We start from the raw sequence: 23,151 nt of genomic DNA, 5'->3' as shown, positions 1-23,151 counted from the left end.
ACTGCAGGTCCCATTGTATATAACCCAGAAGATCTTTCCGGTGAAGATGATCTTTGGAAAGCATGCTCCTGAATTCAGTTAGTGAAGGCAACCTGCTAAACAACTCTGTGTGTGTGTGTGTGTGTGTGTGTGTGTGTGTGTGTGAGAACTGCCTAGTGTGTATGCATCACCACCGCCCTGTACTGGATGGAATCAGAACTGCTCACCTGTGTGTCATAGATCCCATACTGCTAACCTTGCGTCCCCTTTCGCTCAAGTGGCCTAGGTCCTGTGCTTTTTGGAGCTGGAGGATCTGAGTTCTCTCCCTTCTGCTGCCAGGAAATCCTGATGGGCTGTGGCGTGCAGCACAGAGACCAAAGGGAGTTGCTCGGGGGCTACAGGCTTATATATAAGCCCCACTGCTGTGAATATACATGTGAGTGTGGGGATGTGTCATACTTCATATACAAAGTAGTTGCAGACCTCAGAGCAGGGAAGGTTAAAAGGGATATTGACCATCCTTTGTTTTCCTGCCTGATCACTCAAGCACAGCTGTTTTCAACCTGTTTTCATTTGCGGACCCCTAAAAAATTTCAAATGGAGGTGTGGACCCCTTTGGAAATCTTAGACATAGTCTGCGGACTCCCCCTTTCCCCCGGGGTCTGCGGAGCACAGGTAGAAAACCACTGTTCTAGCACATAGGTCATGAGGCCAGAATGGACCACTGAGATCTAGTCTGACCTCTTGCGTAACACAGGCCTGAGATCTGCCTGGAATTCATTCCTGTTTGAACCAGAGCAGATCTCTTAGCAAAACATCTCATCTTGATTTGAAAATTGCCAGTGATGGAGAAAGCCCACAACAGCCCCTGGTAAGCTGTTTCAATGGGTAATTCCCCGGGGGTGGGGGGCAGTCCTGCACACCTGCCTTTCATTTGATCGGTTGGCCATGGGCATTATTTAAAACAAACGACTGACATTTGCAAACAGAGTTGTTGGTTTTCAAACGGCAGGGCCATGAACGTTCCCACTTTGACCCGGGGTGAATTCGCCACTTGAAACCCCCCGTGGGGACGCTGATCCAAAAGACAACCCAGTTCCACTCCTCCGACTCCTGGCCGTTGTGCTGGTCGCATTCCCTGCGAGGGGAAATGCGCTGACATCGCTTCCTTTAGTTTTGTTTTGTTACGCTTGGGTGAGGGTTTTTTTCTTCCACAATTCAGACCGTTTCCCCCCGATTCACTTCCCTCTCCCACAATGCACTTCCTCGCGCTCCTTCTCGGATCAACTCCAAGTCCTTCTCCAAAATTCAAGGGCAAGAACTATCCGTGTCCAGTGGCTCATCTCTTCTGGCCGGAGCCAAGCATGACCCTTGACACGAAATTGACAATGGCGGTGGCCGGCTGGTCAGGATCCAGCTCGGCGAAGAGGTGACAAATGTTGTCCGTTGTGCTTCCCTGCTTCCTGGCCACAAAGCCAAAGAGCCTGTTGGGTCACAAAGAGAGAATGCACATGAGAGAGCTGCAAGGAAGCAGAGATCATGAGACAACAGCATATATCCAGCAATGGGATATGGCTCACCGGGGCAAGTGAAGGGACTGGGCAGCCCACATTAGAACATCTGGCCCATCTGGCTGACAAGCCGCTAAACACCCCCCCAACTGATGAGCCAACGTTGCAGCCTACAGTTGATCACCCACTGGAGAGAACTGATGGCCACTGCTCAGGATACGTGGACCATGCTTTGCAGGGCAGCAGGGAACGCACCCAAGCTGGTTCGGCACATGCATCCTCAGGGCCCATTCTGCTTCCACTGGTGCTGATGGAGTTTTTCCCGTCGACTCACGGAGATCAGGCCTCAGTGGGAACATTTCTTTGCCTTCAGGCTGAGAAGTTCAAAGCCATCTGAGAGATTGGGTGCTCTACTCCCATTGGAATGAATGGGAAAGGGGCATCTATATCGCAGCCCACGTGTCTATCAATTCTTATGCATGAGTCAGGAGTAAATCGGTGTCCAGAAGATCAGCGACACCACTGGCACAATTCAAATCCAATTTGGTTCAAATGGGGCCGGAGACATCATCTGGAAAGTGGCTATTGGGAAGGGGTAACACCCATATGCTGAACGAGGCCACAGAGCAACCTGCAGGACCCTGCATCGATAGCTTCTTAAGCAGCATGCTCCTGGGACACCACAAAAATGGGTTTGGGGTTGCGGGACCCAGCCTGGACCCAGATCTGAACTTCCCCCAAGCCCTTGGTCTGGGGATTTGGTTTGTGCACTATAGCTGTCCCCAAAGGGACCGGAGTGGCCACAAGCCTGCCAGTGCAACTGTGTGAATCACTGACCATGGCTTCTCCTTTCCTTCTCCGTCCTCCAGCCTTGCCTTCTTCACTCTTTCTCCCACTCTCAGTGCTGCTCACACTTCTCTCTTCCCCTCCACCAGCCACTCTCTGCCGGGGCCTGATGAGCACAGGGCCAAATCCCCAGAGGTGCTGAGCCACTGGCAACACCCCTGAAAGCCAAGGGGAGCTGCAGATGGCTCCTTCCCTCTGAGGACACCATTCCTATGCATTGGTGCCCACTGTACCCCTTGTCCCTTTAATGCCTGGGCGTGGCCTGTACCAACCACCCGTCTGAGGCAGGCTGCATTTCAAGGAGAAAAGGCGGGTGACGCCCTGATCCTAGCAGCGAGGCGGTGATGGGCATGCTCTGCTTGGCAAGACCCTCGGGCTTTTTTAAACTTGACTATTCCATGAAGCAGACTGCAAAATAATCACGTCCAGATGCTTCAAAGGCCAAGAATATTTATTCCCCAGGGGACATCTTGTTCTCCTATGGTTATCCGAGACCGGCATTGTCCTGGGTGCGCACTGCACATTCAGGTTTCAGAGTAGCAGCCGTGTTAGTCTGTATTCGCAAAAAGAAAAAGAGTACTTGTGGCACCTTAGAGACTAACAAATTTATTAGATCATAAGCTTTCGTGAGCTACAGCTCATTGCATCCGATGAAGTGAGCTGTAGCTCACGAAAGCTTATGCTCTAATAAATTTGTTAGTCTCTAAGGTGCCACAAGTACTCCTTTTCTTACTGCACATTCAGAACATCTCCCAGGGATCGAGGTGGCCGGTCGTGCGCTTCTATGGCGATTCATCTCCCCATACATGGAAGGGGAATGAAGGGTTTGTTAGTCTCAGAGGAGACGAGGGGCGGGAGGAGCAGGGGGATTGTCCGGCCCCGTTGAAATCTCCCTCCCCCTTTACAAACAAAATGTCCTTTTTAATTCCAACGTTAAAAGCCAGGTTATAAATATGGGCTTGGAGGGGAACAGAATGTTAGCCAGCTCCCTGCCAGGTCATTTCTAATTAGAGAGCGAAAAATCCTGACAGCTGGGGATACTAATTAAAAGCCCTTCGCTAACACGACTAAAATTAGTGGGGCCTGGGCTCACTCGAATGGGGCTCAGCCGGCCCCTCCGTCCTCCCGTGGGCAACGTAGGACAAAGGGCTAGTCAGCTTAGAAGTGGGAAGAGAAAAGCCAGATCCACAGGGCTGCCCCTTCCCACTGCCCTCGTTCGCTTGGGGACGTGCGACGCCGGCCAGGCCTGGAGGAGGCGAGGGGTCTTTGCGGCTACCTGCAGACCTGCCGTTCACACTGATGGGAGCGGTCAGGGACTGCATTGTCTAGCCAGTTTGGGATGGAGGAGCCCTTATTAAGCCTGGGCAGGGTCTGGGGCAGGAATGTTTCCTATAGTCCAGCCTCCTCAGCCAAATGAAGTTCTTTTCCTTGCCTCTCCTCCCCCCAAGAAAATTTCCACCAAGGGACACATGCCAACGGGACCCCACACCTCGGGGCATGTCCCGCTGGCCCCGCCGCAGGGAAATGGTCTCTTCCTGCGGCCTTTGTTTTTGTTGTTGGTTATTACAGTCTCAGGCTACAGCGGGAAGTTTCCCAGCCACAACGGGCAGCATCTGACTATCAGAGAAGAACATGCAAACGCTGGGAGAACCAGATTTGGGTGCATTTGCCTGCTGGGGGATGATGATACTGCCTGCAGTCCTGACCAGCTCCAGAGGGGGCGCTGCCAAGTCAGCATGTGCCGTGCCCTGCCCCGCCCCCCGGAGCACCCTAGAGAACAAGTTGAGCATGGCATTCAAAACGTCCTGTCATGCCTTCCGGCAGCTGCTTCTCCCCTGCTCCATCAAGGCCAGAGACAGGAGCCGCTAGCATGCACTGGACCTGTACCGGAAGGACAGAGCAAACTGTGATGCGTGCCCTTTGATACATCCCGTGGGGATGGCTGATTTTTTTTTGACAAAAGACACTTGGAGAAGCATCTACGCTTGGCAGGGTTGCCTGCATGGAGCATTCACTCAGCGGGTGGCTCACAGGGCCAACTCAAAACGCGAACGCAACCCAACGGTCAGAATGTGAATGGCAGCAAAGAATGATAGGTGGCACTTACTTTGCGGGACCTCCACCGTCTGATTTAGTCCATCTGCGGGGAGAAAAACAGCCCCAGGGAATTACTGCTCTTCTCACCAAGCACAATGGTACTAAACTCATTTGCTAGCATCACCGTTTCAGGCCAACCACTAGCTGCAAAGTCACTGTCCGGGCCTGACTTTCAGAAGTTCTAAATGAGGCCATGGGGGGCTGGGGAAACCTCTGAAAATAAGGGGGTAAGGCCCAGATCCTCAGAGGTATTTAGGCACCTAACTTCCCTAAACATAAAGTCACTCTAGTCCATTGACGTCTTGGAACTACATATGAGCCTGTTTCTAAGATCTGCTTCTATGGACTGAGCCCCCTACAAGCGCTCCCACGCCCACGGGCAAACGCCCGCACCCAAACCATCTACTTTGCAGCACTGTTTTTATCAGAACCTGACTCTGTTAAGCAGAGACACCCAACAGGCTCCATCTGACTCCCCCATTCCCCATTGAAAATGGATCCCTTGCCCAGGAGCGAAGGCCAGCTGCTACAAAGATCATGCTCTACTGCCTAAATTTGGCGCATCATCCCAGGATTGCCTGGCTGCAGTATCTGGCAGTGACCATATCCTGCAGGGCCATCAACAGCATCCTAGGGTGGAAATGGGATTCGATACTTCACGAGTGGGAAACGCTAGAGTTAACACAAATTGACGATTGGGAAGGAATTTTCATAGGTTTTAAAGCCGGAAGGGACCATTACTTTCATCTGGCCTGGCTTCCGGCACAGCAAGGCCAGAAAACCTCTCTCAGGGATCCTGCATCCAGCCCAGAACTAGGCTAGAGCAAGAGACACATCCAGTCTTGACTTAAAAACTCCCAGTGATGGAGAATCCACCGCGTCGTGAGGGATTTCCCCCCCCCCCCCCGGGAGATATCGGCAAAGACCCGAGAGCAGGGGGATGTCGCCTTTCTCGGCAGCACAGAGCAGGAATGACCTGTCAGTTGGTGTTGACAGATTGCCCCGCCGCTGCTCATTCTCCCAGGTGTTGGTGGCCCCTCCCTGGCAGACTGCCGGCTGCCTCTGGATTTTAATGGGATATCAAGCCTTTTTCCTCCTCAAAAGCAAGCTGGTTGTGGTTAGCAAAGGCGTTGACCCACACACAGACCCAAGAGTGGGGGATTCTTTCTCCAACCCCATTCCCACTCAGGGATCTCTGGCTATGGCACTTACTTTCGTTCCTGGGGGTCCAGGTCGCAGTAGGTGATGGTGCTGAGGGGATAATGTCGTCTAAAGAACAATCTGAAACACAAGAAGAGGCCACAGTGAGCACGTAAGATCAGCCTCTAGGCTCTGCATCCCGCCTGGAGCCCCGCCCTGCTGGCTCTTCTCCCACCACGTTTGCATCCTCCTGCCACGAGGTGCATTAATGAGATGTTGCATCCTCATACGGCCCTGCAACCCCAACAGGGGCTGAGGCAACGGCGCCGGGTGAACGCGTGACGTGGTGACTTTGCCTTGTCATGCCTGAAATAGGGAAGGGGGCAAGGAGCCTTTCGTTGTCCCGTCAGCGGATAGCCGGAGGTGGGTCAGACCTGAGCAAACTGGGCCCGTCCTGGGAGCATCCAGGTACATGATGATCATTCCAAGAGCCTGTTCCCCAGGCAGCATTCTCCCAATTACAGCGGACTGAGCAGGGGTGAGGTCTCAGTTCTGGTCTGTAACTAGCCCTGATTGCCAGGCACTCGCTCCCCCGCTGCATGCACCCTTCCCAGAAGCAGGGGTTAGAGCAGCCAGGCCTGGGAATCAAATCCTCCATTTCCCACGGCAGTACCGCACCTGCCACAAGGCCAGTACAGCACGGGCCTTTTTAAAAGATGAATAGCTCCAAACTCGCTCTTCAATATACACTCCGAAAAAGACGGCTGGACCCAAACCAAAAGCCAGCGACTCTCCTGGGCTAGGAACTGAAATCAAGTCTGGATCGGACCCCGTTTCTCATGTAAATGAGTCTCCAGTCAGATCTGTCTCTGTCTTATCTCTGTTTGTTCAAAGAAACCCCATCTCCCTCAGGAAGGCTCCCGAGAGTTGTGGTTAAATGGCCACAGCAGCTGTATCCCACCCCCAGCCCAGCTGTCCCCCCACTGCAGCAATCTATGGTACTTACCTGACCCCCTGCTCCCATGGTATCTGAATGTCTCCGACACCCATGGGAGATGGGTCAGTGCACCCACTCCCCATTGTACTAAATGGGAGTTGAGACACTGAGAGTAACTAACTTGCCCAAGGTCACATACAGAGCCTGGCAAAGATGGGAATTGAACCTGGGCTTCCCAAGTCCCTGACTTGCACCCTAACTATTGGGAAATGCTTCCTCCCCAGTCCTCAGCTCCTTCCAAGATCCCAGTTATTCTTCACAGGCCTCCGGTCCGGCCCTCCCCTGACAGCCTGTTCTGGGGGCTCTTCCAGAGTGACACCAACATCCCCGTGGATTTACGTCCACAGAAGCTGCCGGGTTCGGAGGGCAAATTCCTGCAGGGGTGGCCAGCCGCCGCCCTACCTGTTCACCCAGCCCCACTGCAGCTCGTTCCGTGGTGACCTGTGTGTGCTCGACACCTGGGCGTCCCTGCGTGACAAGGCCCCCGCGGGAGCTGGGCCCAGACAGGGCTCTTACTTTCTCTGGTTGTCCGTCAAGGTGATCCCCTGTGCGGAGACTTTGAAGTGCACGATGATGGCGGTGGGCGTGGGCGCCAGGGCCAGTGTCTCGCTGATGGCTTTGGCGATGGCCTGTGGGCCTGTCAGCGACTCCATCTCCACCGAGTTGATGAAGATCACGTTACAGGCTGGAAGGGAAACACGGCGGGCGTGAAGGGAAGGGATGCAAATGTCACTGATGGGCCAGGCACCCACGCGAGGGCCAGCTCATGCTTGGCTATTGTCCTCCACCTCGGGAACTAAGCTATGGCGGGGGGGCTGGAGAGGGTGCGGAGTGTCGGCTCGCTCGTCTCGAGACCCCCCGCTTCCGGTCCCCAACTCAGATCACGGGGGAATGTGACATTTGTGGCTTGGGGCCTGGTTGAGCACATCCCAAACTCTAACACACTGGCTCTCGGCAGTGCCCAGGGCTGGACAAGAAACGGAGGGTGTGGGGGGCTGTGGGTCAAGATCGAGGGACATCAGCAGAGCTCTTTCCATGGGGAATCTGCAGGTAAGGTAGCAGAGGGCTGTGGGTCAAAGCAAGGGGCATGGCAGAGCTGGGGGTGGTGGTGTGGGGGAGTCCAGGATGGGCTGAGTGTCAGGACTGAGGCAGAGCGATGAGGGGGGGAACCCAGGCTGAGATACCAGTGGGCTCTGGGGCATCCACAGAGCCCTGCCTGGGGGGAACCCAGGACTGGAAAACAGGAAGGGCTGCAAGTTGGGATCAAGGGGCCTCAGAAGAGCTGAGTGTGTCCCCACGGGGAGCCCAGAACAGGAATAGTAGGGGTGGCTGCTGGTCAGGCTTGAGGGTCCGCAGCAGGGTACTGTATATAAAATCCCATGGCCAAGCAGCCCCAGGCTTTGCAGGAGATTTGAAATCAAGCTCTGGATCCCAGTGCTGGGGCTGGGGCCCATCTCTAACGATGAGGAGCAGCTTTTTGGAACCGCTCCTCACAGTCATTCATGGAGCCTCACAGCCCCGCCTGGAAGGGAAACAGCCTTATTCCCCAGACACTGAGAGGGGAAGCTGCACAGCCAGGCAGTGGCACAACTGGGAGCAGAACCCAGGAGTCCTGGCACCCCATGCCCTGCTTTAACTATTAGACCATGTTCCTTCACTGAGCTTGGAAAGGAACCCAGGAGTCCTAGCTGCCAGTCTGCACTCTGATCACCAGACCACCCTCCCACCCAGTATATTTGAGCATCGCCTACGTTCAGCGTGACGTTGAGAGAAGCCAAACCCCGGCTATGCAATTCCAGCATGGCACCTGCCCTTCCACTGGGGGCGGGGGCAGAGGTTTGCAAGCCCTCCCTATCTGAATCTTTCTTAATCTAAAATAACGCCTGTGAGCTGTCTCGTCGGTGCAGCTGCAGGGGCCAGCGTGGCACGGCTGTCCGGTTGGACCCCAGGGGCTCTAAGTGCCCCCCCCACAGTGCATTTTTGAAGCGTCCGCGCTCTGCCTGCACCTCCGAGGGCGAGCGAAGAGCATCCGGGGCACACAGCGGGTAAAGTGGAGGAGGCAGTGGTGGAGAACGCCTGTGGGAAGGTGGCCCGATGCAGACGGAGCTCCCTGCCTCGCGCACGCTATGCCAGCCACGTTCCCCGCCATGTCCCGGCCACTCACCGGCTCCCTGCTTGAGCAGGTCTGTCGCCGAGTTGGCGGCTGAGGTTGTCTCTTTCGGTTTGTCTGTGGGATCTAAAAAAAACCAGGGAGAGGAAGGACAGTGACTCCTCCGGCACTGGCAGTCTGGGAATACACGCTGGGGCTCCTACGGCGGGGATCTGCGGGGGCGATTGTGTGATGGAGGAACAATGTCACTGAGGAGCAGTACGCACTGCGCTGGTCTCCATGGGAATCTCTATGGAGAGACACCTGAATCGGATGCCCTCTCAGTCTAAGTCATTACGTCGTGTTTAGGGTGCGGATCAGAACTTTCCCAGGGGCTGGGGGAGTTTGGATCTGGGGGGCTGAGGGACCTGATCCCAAAGAGGGATTGTAAGCTCTTTCTGTTCTGGCTTTGTACCGCGCCAAGAACAATGGGGTCCTGGCCATAGAATCATAGAGGCACAGACCCATAGGGTTAGGAGGGGCCACCAGGGTCATCTGGCCTAACCCCCTGCAAGATGCAGGATTTGTTCTGGCTTAACCATCCATCCATTACCCTAGGGCCTAGGAGCTGCAGTCCTGGTCCAGGATTCTTCCTAGGCGCCGTGGTAACACAAATAATACTAATGAGACGGACGGGTCCTAAACATACTACTTGACACACCTGGCTTCTGCCAGGGGACAATGACTGCTGGGCTTGGGTCCTGGCAGATAACTAAAGGAGGAACCGAATTCGGAACATCTCCAGGGTAAGACACAGTGTTAGGGGTGGGATCTTATAAAGCTTTCCAGTCCCGCCCTTCGGTGCCGAGCAAGGTGAAAAATCAATCCAGCCCCGGCCCCTGGTGCATCCCCCATGCCCCATCCTCCTGTGCCTCCTACCTTGGTCGGGAATGACCAGCTTGCAGGGCAAGGCCAGTGGGATGATGGAGTGCTGGTACACCAGAGCAGACAGGCATCCTGGGGAGAGAGCCCAACAGGGAACACCATCAGGCATTGGCACAGCCTGCATTAGAGTGGGGGCGTTCCTTCCCCATCAGCTAACAAGCCATCCGCTAGCTTCCCCACCTGCTCGCTTTGGCCCAGACTCGGATCCCCATAGTCATGAGCAGCCCCGGTGACTTCACTGCCACTGCTTGAGTAAGGGGGATACTCAGGGAATCAGACCGGCTCTGTGCTTTCCAGTGTCTCCCACCTCCCCATGTCCTGGAGTTCACTGTCGTCCCTTTACACGGCAAGCTCTTTGTGGGGGGGGGGGGCCCTTGTTCTCCCTCCTTTCGGTAGGAGCCAGACATTTGCACACCCCAAGCACAGAGGATAGGGCTGCCAACCCTCAAGGATTGTCCTGGAGTCTCCAGGAATTAAAGCTTAACCTTGCATTAAAGAGAAGAAACCTCCAGGAATATGTCCAACCAAAACTGGCCACCCTAACAGAGGACCCAGCTTTATTGTCATTCCTGGATGTCTGGTTGCCAAACTCCTGGTTAGCTTGTGTTGGGTGTGTGTGTGTGTGTGTGTGTGTGTGTGTGTGACCGCACTTGTGTGTCAATGTTAGGGAGGTGCTTTTTGGCCTCTGTTCCAAATGCCCACAGGATACCCCAAATCCAGTCATGCCTGTGGTGATTCCTATCAATACCGACAGGTTTCAGAGTAGCAGCCGTGTTAGTCTGTATTCGCAAAAAGAAAAGGAGGACTTGTGGCACCTTAGAGACTAGCAAATTTATTAGAGCATAAGCTTTCGTGAGCTACAGCTCAAGTGAGCTGTCGCTCACGAAAGCTTATGTTCTAATAAATTTGTTAGTCTCTAAGGTGCCACAAGTCCTCCTTTCCTATCAATACCGTTTACTCCCCACAAGGGGGCGTCGCTGCCACAGGGCACTGAACGGTCCTAGGGCTGAATAAGGGAGGGGAGGGTCATTGCCACTTACCAAAGTTGGGCTCGTTGGGGCATCCTTTTAGCTTCACCCCCCGCGGGCTGGTCTCGATCAGGAAGTGCCTCACCAGCTCATTGGTTACATCTCCTGGGGGGGAGAGAGGACGACGTCACTCCAGGCTCCCGGCCCCTCCTGAAACCAACCCCCTTGTGCTCCCTAGGACAGCGGGCTCTGGAGTGGCCTGGCCCCTTAGGGTGAACGCTGGGTGATCCAGGCCCCAGGCTCTGGGGAGCGAGAACAGAGGCCAAGAGCCAGCTGCCCTGGGCTTTGCTTTCCCCGTGGGTGAGCAGAGGGAGCAGTGCAGCTAAGGAATCCCAGCTGGTGCAGCTTGGCTGGAGAGCGCGTCAGCAGCCAGCCGAGGGCCTCCTTTCAAATCCCCCCCACAGGCTGCATGAAAGAGGCAGGTTCTGAGCTCCAGGCCCCAGTGGCGTACATCTGGGCTAACTCCACTGACGTCACTGGGGTCACGCCAGTTTGCACTGGGGTAGGTGGGAGGGGAGCCCGGTCCATAGAACACTATTCTAGACAGCTAGGCTACAGCCCAGGGGCACTTGGGACCAGACACTTCATCCCCAGTGCACAGAGGGCAGCAGCAGAGAGAAAGGGGACCATGCCCTTGGGCTCTTTGCCAACGAGGACACAGAGACACGCTCTGCCGGCAACCCCCGGCCTGGATCTAAGCTCACTGAACTCAGTGGAAAGGCTCCCACGGGCCAGCCGAGAGCTAAACGTCCTACATCCCAGGCGAGTTCCTGCTGCCTCAGCACATACCCAGCTGCGCTCCGCTGCCCCGAGCTGCCCCGTGCTCAGCCAGCAGAACAATGGGGGGGAAGTACCGTGCGCTCCTGGGGGCTGGCGCGCGGGGGTGGACGACAATACCTTTCTTGTTCTGCTGTAGGATGGTTGGAGGCGGAGAGGCTACTTTCATGGCCAGCCCGTAGGCTCCCCGGAAGGAGTGACTGTCTCGGATAATGAAGGCTCCGGGCTCCCTGTCCTTCAGTAGCGTGATGGCTGGGAAGGGAGAGGAGTACAGGAGTCAGGACATGCAATGAGGCAGCTACCGCGCCTCTGAGCACGGAGCAGCTGCCCCAAGAAAGGCAGAATGCTACACTGGGCGAGTTATGCAGAGTAGCTGTAGCCGTGGTGGTCTCAGGACATGAGAGAGACAAGATGGGGGAAGTAATATCTTTTATTGGACCAACCACAACCCAGACTCAAGGGGGACCCCATCCTGAAAGAAATCTTTCCTGGACCCCCGCTTCTGACCTTCAAACAGCCCTCCAACCTCTCCACGCTCATCATCAAAAGCAAGCTCCTCACAGACCAGGGCATACCAACCCAAACGGCACCAGACCCTGCCAGAACAGCAGATACAAAATCCCCAGGCATAAAACTGATTGACACCCCCCCATAATATGCCTTTCAAGATCCATGGGTCCTACACATGCCTAGCACATATGCTGCACCCCATCCAGTGCACAGCAAGACAATCACTGCACTCTTGAATGAACTCACACAGGAAAATGATATAAAAGACTAAAACACCCTATCACCTGCGGGAGAACATCGCTCTAGATCTGACCTCTCGAAGGAAACCTCCACAACACTTTTAAAAGACAAGCCTGCGATCTTCAATTCATAACTCTGCTAGACACTAAAATTCATGGACTGAACAGAGATGCTGGATTAGCGGTTTATTACAACAATCCGTAACCCACTATCCCCCCTTTTATGTCCTATGACTGCAGGGGTGTTAACAGGCCACTCTCCCTTGAATGGTCCCTTACAATATGTGCTAACTACACATGCTAAGCTATCTGTTCCACCTTGCATTTAGCTGCGACACTCCAGTACCTTTCCCTGCCTGCCTTGAAAGTTTGTCTCGCTCTCTCCAACAGAAGTTGATCCAATAAAAGATATCACCTCCCGCACCTTGTCTCTACAATGGGCGAGGCACAGACTTGGGAGGCTCAAATCCGTCCTCTCCTTTGGACAGGTCACTTGATTTCTCAGACACAGCTGCCAAACATTAAGCATCCCCCTTTCCCCATCCCTCTCTGTAGTAAGTGGTGATCATCACCGTAGTATTTTGACACCTGTAGAGGTGTTATTCTTATTTATTATTGATATTTACTGTAGCACCTAGGTGCCTGCGTCCTGGCCAGGACCCCAGTGCGCTTGGTGCGGTACAAACAGAGCAAAAATTTGGCACCTGCTTCCAAGCCAAGCATAAGACAAGAGACAACAGCTTGGTCAAAGCAAAGGGTGAGGGGGACAAGGCCACAGGCAGACAGTCTGGTCGGCAGGATGGGCAGCAGTCGCAGCACTCTAGCGGTCGCAGTCTGAATGTCGGCCTTGCGTGTGCCTATTACAGAGATGGGCTCCTAGCGTTACCATCCCCCAAGATCTGACAATGTGGCCTCAGCCCTCTTTGTGCCTCAGTTTCTCCTTGTAAAAAGGAGATCATAAGAATCACCTACTGTCCTCCTGGGGCCAATGGGCTGTGAGATCTGGTACCCTTTGAGCGCGTTAACTACTGCCACCAGAGAGTGCTTTAGAAATGTTACTTAGCTGCTAATAGAAAAGGAGTACTTGTGGCACCTTAGAGACTAACAAAGCTTATGTTCAAATAAATTTGTTAGTCTCTAAGGTGCCACAAGTACTCCTTTTCTTTTTGCGAATACAGACTAACACGGCTGCTACTCTGAAACCTGTCACTTAGCTGCTAATGAATTTCACCTCCCAGTGAGGTTAGTAGCATGATCATTTTCCATTCTGCAGAGAAGGGGAACTGGGAAATAATGTCACCAGCCCCGGGTCGCACGTAGGGAGTCAAGGATAGAACCCAGGTGCCCTGACTCCCAGCCCCCTCTCCGAGATCATCTCCCATTTATCTCAATGGGGATATTGTCCTTTGCCTAATCAGCCAAGGGGGACGGAGAAGAAACAACAGAGAGAATGAGGCAATAAAGGTGGTTCTGGGCCAGGTGGTGGGGCTGAGGGGTTTGGGCTCCCACATGTCAATGGAACCGGCGTTAGGGAAGGGCAAAGTTTATCTGTCGGTAGCCTGGCAGCTGGTGTGTTGTGGCTGCTACTTCTTATAATTGTCATGTCAGACTAGAGAATCCCATTGGCCTCCTTTGGCTTTAAAATGCACCAATCTAGTCATCTCTCTGTGCCTTGTGACACTCCAGTCCCTGGGCTGTATGTCCCCAGGACCTCTCATCGCATACTCAGATTGTCTTTGGGACAGGGATTGCCATTTGTCATACATCTGGACAGAGCCTAGCAATATGGGGGCCTGGATCCTGGATGGGGGTGTCTGGGCACTGCCATAATACAGCTCAGCAGGGGTAATTAACACTCCAAGATCTCTACCATGTCACAGGTGTCCTGCCCCGGCGTAAGGAGGCGCTGAGCTCTCCCAAGGGGGATCGGAAGAGATCGAGCAAATGCACCGACACACAGACAGTGTCTTTTTATCCCAGCCAGCAGCCTAACCCAGTGGTTCTCAACCAGGGAGGTACCTGGGGGTAGGCAGAGGTCTTCTGGGGGTACATCAGCTCCTCTAGTTATTTGCCTAGTTGTACAACAGGCTATAGAAAAAGCACTAGCGAAGTCAGGACAAATTAAAATTTCATACAGATGACGACTTGTTTATACTGCTTTATATACCGTACACTGAAATGTCAGTGCAATATTTATATTACAATTGACTTATTTTATAATTATATGGTAAAAATAAGAAAGTCAGCAATTTGGCAGTAATAGCGTGGCTCTGACACTTTTGTATTTTTATGGCTGATCTTGTAAGCAAGTAGGTTTTAAGTGAGGTGAAACTTGGGGTACACAAGACAAATCAGCCTCCTGAAAGGGGGACAGTGGTCTGGAAAGGTTGAGAGCCCCTGGCCTAACTCTTCCTCCAGGCAGACTGCGAGCCTGGGGTACACTGCAGCTTCCAATGCACCAGTAGGCAGCAAGATGGACCTGGCCCTGAAGAGAAGAAATTTGCATCCAGAGACAAGCTTTTGTAGCTTCACCTTATTCAAGGTCCCTCCTGCCGGCTTCCCCATCATCTTCTCCTGTGTATCTTAGGTCCTTAGCTGGCCCCCTCACCAGACTATCTGAGCACCTGACAGTCTTTACCATATTTATCCTCACAACCCCTGTGAGGTAGGGCAGTGCCAATGTACAGATGGGGAACTGAGGCACACACACAATAAGGCCCATGTAGGTATGTAAAGGTATGTAGGCAGCACTGTGCTCGGTGTTGCAATGCCTAACTGACTTAGGGACCTACACCTCATTTTAAAAAGGGATTTAGGCACTTACAAGCCTAAATCAGATTGATGGGCAATAAGATTTAGGCTCCTAAGTGCCTAAATCCCTTTTGAAAATGAGACAAGCAGTAATGGGCTTAATCTGCAGCAAGGGACAGTTAAGTTAGTTACTAGGAAGAACTTTCTCATGATGAGGGTGGTCCTGAATCGGCTTCCTAGGAAGGTTGTGGGAACTCTGTCAATAGAGGTTTTTAAGACCAAGTTAGACAAACCCCTGTCAGAGATGGTCTAGGTCTCCTTGGTCCTGCTGTGGGCTGGACTTGATGACCTCTCAAGGACCCTTCCCCTCTATGGTTCTAGGATTTGATGACTTGTCCAAGGTCACACAGAATGTCTGTGGCACAGCAAGGCATTGAACCTGGGTTTCCTGGGGCCTAGAGTAGGGTCCAAACCATCCTTCCTCTCTCCCATTACCTGTCACCCACCTACAATCTTTTCCCAAGGAGCCACTTCCTCAGACAGCCCCATTGTCTCCTCTTTCCTGAGCCTCCAGCCGAGGTTCACTTGGGAACAGGTCTGGTATAGACAGTGGGGTCATTTCTCTGCTGCAGGGAGTGGCTCTCAGAGGAGCCGCGAGGGGAGATTCCTAGCCAAGTGCAAACATTGGCAACATTGCCAGCAGGAACAGAGACAAGCCCTGGCCAATTTGCTATCCCTCTGGAGGGACAAGCACTCGGTACCAGGGCAGGCGTCCCTCTGTCATGCCAGTCGGAGGGTGTTGCAGACTGGGTCGCAGCAATGTGGGAAGAATGCCCCCAAGCGAGTTAACAAATGAGCAGAGGGCTGAGACGGGTCGAGAACACGGCTCCAGCACTGCCAAGAGGATCGGTGATTGGCTGCTGGCAGAGAGGAGTGGAAGAGCTAAGCCCAAACACACGTGTGAGATCGGGAAGTGATTTCCCCTCAGGTCAGATTGGTAGGGACTTGGGGGAGTTGGGTTTTGTCTCCTCTGCAGCATGGAGCGTGGATCTCCTGCTGGGGTCATCTGGGTGTATCTCACCAAATCCATTCCCTGTCATTGCCCCGGTGCACTCGGGCCTGCCTGCTCTCTGCCTGTGGCACACAATGGTTCGGTCTCTTGCGGCTACTTGGGTCTAACCCAAGATCATCCCAAGCAGCCACAATGTGCAGATACAACCACCCTGGGTGGATGGGATCCCTGGAAAGAACCACGGCGCGATAGAGACACCCATCTACCAGGGACAGTGCAGGCAGGATCCGGCCATAATGCCAGGATGTGGGCAAAATGATCCAGACCAGGATAACCCACATGGTTCTCATTGCCAGCACATGGGTGCACACTGATTCCCAATTCCCATCCCCCCGGCTGCTGCTTTGTCACTGGGGCTGGCTACTCACCCTGCTCCCTGGAAATCTCCGGCTTGTACCAATACTTGGACGTGTCCTGGACAAATTTCACGTTGGCCCGCGTCTCGGGGCTGCTGTCTGAGAGAGGGGAAGGAGAGGAACAATCAAGGGAAGCATTCGAGACATGTTTATAGCCACTCCAGATTCACAATTCAGAGGGATCTCACGGTGCAGCCCTCCCAGAGAACAGGACAGGAACAAATTCTCTTACTGGTCTTGTTTAGCTGCATCTCTTTGAAAGTATAAATATCTTAATCTTCCTTTAACCCTTGTACATATCCTGACCCCACCACTAATTCCATCTAGAGATCACAAGGGCACCTCCTCTTCCCCGAGCCAGCAAACACTTACGCACAGGTTTCAACTTTCTAAACCCGTTGACGTTGATGGGGAAATGCATATGCTGAGAATTAAGCACGTGCTCAAGAGTTTGAAGGATCAGGGACATACGTGGAGTGATAGACCCAGGCTGGTTGGGTACAGCAGAGTAGCAAAGGCAGATATACTGGCTACTAGATAAGCAGTTTTCTGTTCCCTGACTGACCAGAGCAGGGGCTGCTCCAGGCTAATGAGAACACTTGACTCCAGTTAACCAGCAAATAGTCAGGTGAGGCTGTTAAGTTAATGTGAACACTTGACTCTAATTAAGGCCCCTCTGATACTATAAAAGGGCTCACTTCGGCCAGGCCAAAAAAAGCCAGGGAGCCAGAGGAGAGGAAGTGTAGCTGAGGGGCTGGGTAGTGAAGATACCCTCAAGCCACTGGAAAGGGAGCCCTAAGGTCAGGGTGAAGAAGGCGTTGAGAGAGAAGCAGGAGAGCTGTGGGGAAGTGGCCCAGGGAAATGTAGCAACTCTGGCAGTGAAAGGTCGGCTGCTGCCATTAGGGTCTTTGGGCCAGAACCCGGAGTTGAGGGCAGGCCCGGCTTCCCCCCTACCCACCACTACCGGCACACCTCCTGGGAGGGGAAGACAGGCCCCATCAGGACAGGAGTTGAACAGCGAGCGCCCCCCCCCGGCACATTGGAAAGTTGGCGCCTGTTGCTCCAGCCCCGGAGCCGGCACTTATGCAAGGAGCCGCACGTTAACTTCCGAAGAGTCGAATGTGACTCCAGAGCCCCAGGTTGCCCACCCCCCTTTGGCCTAACCTGTCAGACGTGCCGAGACCAGACGGCTTATGACTTAGGGCGCTACGTGCTGGTCGTATAAATAAACAAGACCAGCTCTTAGCTGCACTGATTTCTGGGGAGCTACACTGGGCAACACCAGTTGCGGGGTCACCTGTGACAAGCGCAGTTCGATACCTTTCAGACAGAGTTTGATGAAGCAGACAGTGCCCCTTTACAAAATACTTCCCCAGAGAGTGCTGGATTCAGCTCTGCCCCGCAGGCAGCAGGACAAAGGAATATCTCAGACTGAGTTGCTTTGACCTCGCTGCCTGCAAGTTGTTGTGTTTTTGACATCAACTGTACGGTGGTTTTTCCTTTGATGCTAGCTCTGTATTTTCCTGTTTTGATTCTGACAGCTAATTTTAGAAGAAGGAAAAGAGCGGGTGGACCTGGGCATCAGCGGTGACTCCTATATATATATATATATATATATATATATATATATATATATATATATATCTCCTGACGTAGGAAGCAAAGCAAAGCAGATACACAACCCCTACCATTCCCTGCGGCTCTGTGAACTGCAGGGCACATGCATGCAGGAGGTTGCATTGAAGAGGACAGAATCACAGAGCAGTGGTAGGCAGGACAGTAGCGCTGGGACCAGAGTAATAGCTGTCCTCAGGGGAAAGCCTAAAGGAGCGCAGCGAGCAGGAAATTATCTAGCCTCTGGAGGAGGAGGGTGCGGTGCAGATGCCCGGGGATAACAGTGGAGCGTGCCCATTCTGTGGATCGCAGCACGTAATCTTAAGAGAGCGAGCAGTGTGCTGAGGGGCTGGCCAGGACCCTAAGTACATCAGACACTCTGCAGGGTCCCAACCCTAATGTACTTCCTTAGCTAACGGGAGCACTGCCCGAGTGAGGACTGTGTGAGAACTGAGCCAGGACCTCGGGATTTATACCCAGGGTCAGACTCATTGCTAATGGCAGGTGCAAAGGAAACGCCTTGCTGAGGGGAAAGCCCAAGATCCATTTGATCATTCAGGGGAGGCCCTCGGGGAGTCCGCTCTGAAGCAAGCTGTGAAGGACAGCGTGGTCTAGCTGGAGAGCACTTGGCCTTTGGAGAGAACGTGTCCTCCAGCACCGTAGGCCTCCCCCTTCTCCCCCCCGCCTGCCCCCAGGTGTCTGCCCCACGCTCTAGGGTTCCCGCTCCGCGATGGGCGAGCCCTTACCTGGCAGCGAGAGCTTGGAGAAGTCAGGCAGGGTGTGCGGGTACGCCACGGTGCTCCCACTGATGGGGCTGGACATGCCGCTGGAGACGGGCGAGGACATCTTGCCATTCACCGTGGCGTAGTTAGGCAGGCTGTTGGACCGCTCCCCGGCTGACATCCTCCTCTTCTCAGGCAGCACCGGCTGTGGTGGGGGGCTGCCCTGCCGGTAGGTGGTGGAATCCGGGGAGGAGGACTGCGGGCTGCTCAAGCCGGGATAGTAGGCCGGGGAGATGGGGAACGATGGAGTGGAGGGGGGCTGGTATCCCGAGGCACTGCTCTGCCGGGACAGCGTGGGGCGCTGCTCCTCCGGGGTGGAATAGCCATACATGATGTGCCTGTCCATGCTGGGGCTGCCAGCCATGCCAGGTGCACTGCCTCCCTTAGCGGCCTGGTGCCTAGCGAGGCTTGGGCTGCCCGGGGTCCCAGCCAGGTGGCTGCCCATGGGGTGCCTGCCCAGGCCGGGGCTCCCGGGAGTGGCTGCCATGCCAGGATTGAGTGCTCTTCGCCCAAAGCCGGGGCTCGGCGGCGTGTTGGTGGCCACCGTCCTGTGAAGGGTGTGGGGGCTCCCCGGCAGGACGTGAACACCCACCACGCTGACCTGAGGCTGCGGCCTCATGTGGGCGTCTTGCTGTGTGCCAGCTCGGCTGTCGGGGTACTCAGGGCTCACGTAGAGGGAGCCCGCGGGGCCCCCCTGGCTGAAGGACACCGGCGAGGCATTTTGGTAGCTGCTGTGTGCCGACGGCACCTGGAAGCTGGACTCGGCTGAGGGCCGCGGGGGCGTGGCGGTGCTGTGGCCACTGCTCTCGGACGGGTAGCTGCGGATCGACACCCTGGGAAAGGCAAGGGAAGAGCTCAGCTCGCACCGCTCCATGCCAGGCTCACTGCTGCCTGAGTTAGTTATTGGCCTCTCTCTTGTGCACATCACCGTATCCTCAGGGCAACTCGTGTAGGTCAGTCACCACACCCCTGTGATTAGCCCACCTGAGGCACTGGGAGAGCAAGACCCAGATCCTTAAAGTCCCATTGATTTCAGTGGGAGTTAAGTGCGTCAAGAACCACTGAAGATCTGGGTGTGAGTGACTTGCCCAAGGCCACCCAAGAAATCTGTGGCAGAGCCAGGAATCAAACCCAGACCTCCCAAGCCCCACTTCAGTGTCCAAGCCACAAGATTACCCTCCCTTTGCTGTGGAATTGGTTCCGTCGGGCCCCAGATGCTTTGTGCCAAGGCCCTATTTTCCAGTGTCCCAGCTTAGCATCCGACTGCAAACTGCTGTCGGTGCGTGCCCACACCAGACCTGCCTTCTGGAATACCCGCCGGCTGGCTGGAAACACAGGTAGGAGCAAAGCAGCCATTTGCCAGCACGGCAGCTTAGGTGGGAAGCTTTGAAACTTTGTTCCTCTCTATCTACCCTGAAAGCCCGGGTCTGCCCCTGCCCAACCCAGCAGCACTGTGCCATCTTGAGACAACAGGAGGAACTTTACAACCTGAAGGATCCTGCAGAGTGTTAGACAAATACATCACGGTCGTACAAGTCAGAACCAGGTCCCTGAAGATTCAGTCCCTAACTTCCACTGATGTCAGAGGGCGTTAGATGTCTGAATAGCTTTGAAAGCACCTCGAGAGCTCAGGCCCAGATCCTCAAAGGAGAGTGTGTTTCCTTCTAGCAATAGCACAGACAAGGAAACTGAGGCACGGAGCGGCCAAGTGACCTGGCCAGGTGACACAGTGACCCAGTTCTTCTGACTTCCATTCCCCCCGCCCTGTGTGCTGGATCATGCTGAAACGAATGATCGACACCTAGACACAACACTGAAATGCAGCCCCTCTGGGGAGGGAGCCGGCAGCAGCAGCACATAACCGTCTACTGAACCTTCTCCTACGAGGGCAGGATGCTTCCGGCAGGGAGGCCAATGCCTACGTACCCCTGCTCTCTGACTCGGTCTCCGGTAGGCAAACAGCTCAGCCTGTGGAGGGAAGAGAGAGCAGAGGGGGCTGCTCTTCTCTGAGTCTATACGTGATGGGACTGATGCCCAGAAGCCCTGGTGATGGTAACACCTTCCGAAGAAATTCATAATACCATGCAGCAAAGCAGGGATGACCGAACTGCAGAAGGAACTAGGGCAAGGGTGGGCAAACGTTTGGCCCGAGAGCCACATCAGGGCATGGACATAGTATGGCGGGCCATGAATGCTCACGAAATTGGGGTTGGGGTTCAGGAGGGGGTGAGGGCTCCGGCTGGAGGCACGGGCTCTGGGGTGGGGCCAGAAATGAGGGGTTCAGGGTGTGGGAGGGGACGCTGGGCTGGGGCAGGGGGTTGGGGTGTGGGCTCTGGGGTGGGGCTGGGAATGAGGAGTTCAGATTATGGGAGGGGGCTCCGGGCTGGGACAGGGGGTTGGACTACAGGGGGGTGAGTGAGGGCTCTGGCTGGGGGTGCAGGCTCCCACCTGGGTGGGGACAGGGATGGGGAGTTTGGGGAGTAGGAGGATGCTCTGGGCTGGGACCGAGGGGTTCAGAGGGTGGGAGGGGGCTCTGGACTGGGGCAGGGGATTGGGGCATGGGAGGGGGAGAGGGCTCTGTCAGGGGGTGCAGGTTCTGGGGTGGGGCTGGGGATGAGCGGTTTGGAGTGTAGGAGGGTGCTCCTGGCTAGGACCAAAGGGTTCAGAGGGAGGGAGAGGGATCAGGAGTGGATTGGGGTGCGGGAGGGGATCAGGAGTGCAGGCTCCGGGCTGCGCTTACCTCCTCAAGCAGCTCCTGGAAGCAGTGGCATGTCCTGCCTCCAGCTCCAATGTGGAGGTGCAGCCAGACGGCTCTGCATGCTGCCCCATCTGCAGGCGTCGCCCCTGCAGCTCCCATTGGCTGCGGTTCCTAGCCAATAGGAGCTGTAGGGGCGGTGCTTGGGGTAGGGGCAGTGCACAGAGCCCTCTGGCTACCCCTACACATAGGAGGCGAAGGGGGGACATGCTGCTGCTTCTGGGAACCGCGCAGAGCAGGGCAAGCCCCAGACCCCGCTCCCCAGTGGGAGCTAGAAGGCCGGGTTAAAATGACTGGTGGTCAGGGTTTTGGGTTTTGGCTCCTGGGTTCCCCTGATGCCTGGGGCACCCAACACCGACTGATTGGTCACCCGGACCTGAGCAATGACCGACCCACCATTGCGGCCATGCGCCTGAGCATGTCCTCGGTCAAAACCATGCGGAGCAGCCCCACGGGCGGCTGGCCCCACATGGTTCGCAATGAGCCCAGCAGGCCCTAAGGGGAAACACCGGGTGTGCAGGAGTAGCCGTTCCAGGGGACTTTTCTCAGGAGTCAGTCAGTCGCTTGGGACCTGATCCTGTACAATGGCCTGGTGCTGGGCACCCCCAGATCTCACTGGCTTCAGAGGGAGGCCTTGGGGCTCAGCACCGCCCGACAGGGGGCCTTTGGACTAATCAGGGTAAGTCGGAAAGGGGCTTTGTGCATAGCGGGCGAAGGGAAGGAAGGGCTGTGAGTCCCCCTACTCCCAGGACGGGGGTTTTTGGGGTCAGAGGGCTCCCTGGGGCCCTGCCCACTCACTGTGGGCATGGGAAGTGTCTATCCCAGCCCCCTGGGAGAGGAGAGGAAGGGGTCAGCTAGGGCCAGGGTGACAGGAGCAGCCTTTCAGGCGCAGGATGGCCCCTGCAGCACCCAGTCCCCGCAGCTCCATCTGGCAGGGAACAGCCAGGGGCAACAGCAAACCCGGGGCGTGAGCTGCGAGGGGCTGAGCCAGGGGACAATCCCAACTCCCCATGCTGCACTGCCGTCAGATCACACCCGTGGACACGCCCTCCCAATCACACAACCCTACATGTGTGCACACAACCGCACACACATACAATCCTATGTGTGCACATACACACACACAACCCTACATGTGTGCACACAACCGCACACACATACAATCCTACATGCATGCATACATATGCACACATAACCCAACGTGTGCACATGCAAACCCCTCATGCGCACACACCCCACACCTCCCAAGCGCACACACAACCACACATCCACCCATGTTCCCCTGACACACAACCAGCTCCACCCACCCCCTCCCCACACTATCTCGTACACACCCACCCTCTCTTCGACCACATCCTCATTCATGCACACAACCCCCCTCACACCCACACAACCGCAGACCCTCTCTAATACACACAGGAAAAACCTTACACACACACACACACACACACACCCTTGTCCCCCAAGACACAACCTCCCACACACACACCACACCCATGTACCCCTAGACACAACCATCTACACACACACACACACACACACACACACTTCCTGACCCCTGTGGTGACAGCTGACACCAGGAAGCATGAGAATGCAGAGCTGCAAACTGACCGCAGCACGGCCCTTATTCCTGTGACCCAAGCCATTGATGGGCATGTTCAGG

The 23,151-nt window shown here is 55.0% G+C and overlaps 1 protein-coding gene across 22 annotated transcripts in view; it reads right to left on the bottom strand.

Annotated features, from left to right (window-relative positions):
- Positions 1-216: 216 nt before the first annotated feature.
- TNS1 (tensin 1) overlaps positions 217-23,151 on the bottom strand; it is a 279,839-nt gene continuing 256,904 nt past the window's right edge. For all 22 annotated transcript variants that reach the window (XM_043504818.1, XM_043504821.1, XM_043504825.1 and 19 more), the window contains 10 exons: positions 18,698-19,566; positions 16,350-16,436; positions 11,530-11,661; positions 10,645-10,737; positions 9,599-9,676; positions 8,735-8,806; positions 7,087-7,255; positions 5,646-5,714; positions 4,444-4,476; positions 217-1,463 (listed from right to left, as the gene is read on the bottom strand). In XM_043504818.1, the coding sequence (XP_043360753.1) occupies positions 1,319-1,463; positions 4,444-4,476; positions 5,646-5,714; positions 7,087-7,255; positions 8,735-8,806; positions 9,599-9,676; positions 10,645-10,737; positions 11,530-11,661; positions 16,350-16,436; positions 18,698-19,566 (1,747 nt within the window). In that variant the 3' untranslated portion in view covers positions 217-1,318. The remainder of the gene's footprint in view (positions 1,464-4,443; positions 4,477-5,645; positions 5,715-7,086; positions 7,256-8,734; positions 8,807-9,598; positions 9,677-10,644; positions 10,738-11,529; positions 11,662-16,349; positions 16,437-18,697; positions 19,567-23,151) is intronic.

This window comes from Dermochelys coriacea, chromosome 11, assembly GCF_009764565.3.
Source record: "Dermochelys coriacea isolate rDerCor1 chromosome 11, rDerCor1.pri.v4, whole genome shotgun sequence".
Lineage (NCBI taxonomy): Eukaryota > Metazoa > Chordata > Testudines > Dermochelyidae > Dermochelys > Dermochelys coriacea.
Note: the sequence above shows the minus strand (reverse complement) of the source record. Positions and strands in the feature narration are given on the sequence as shown.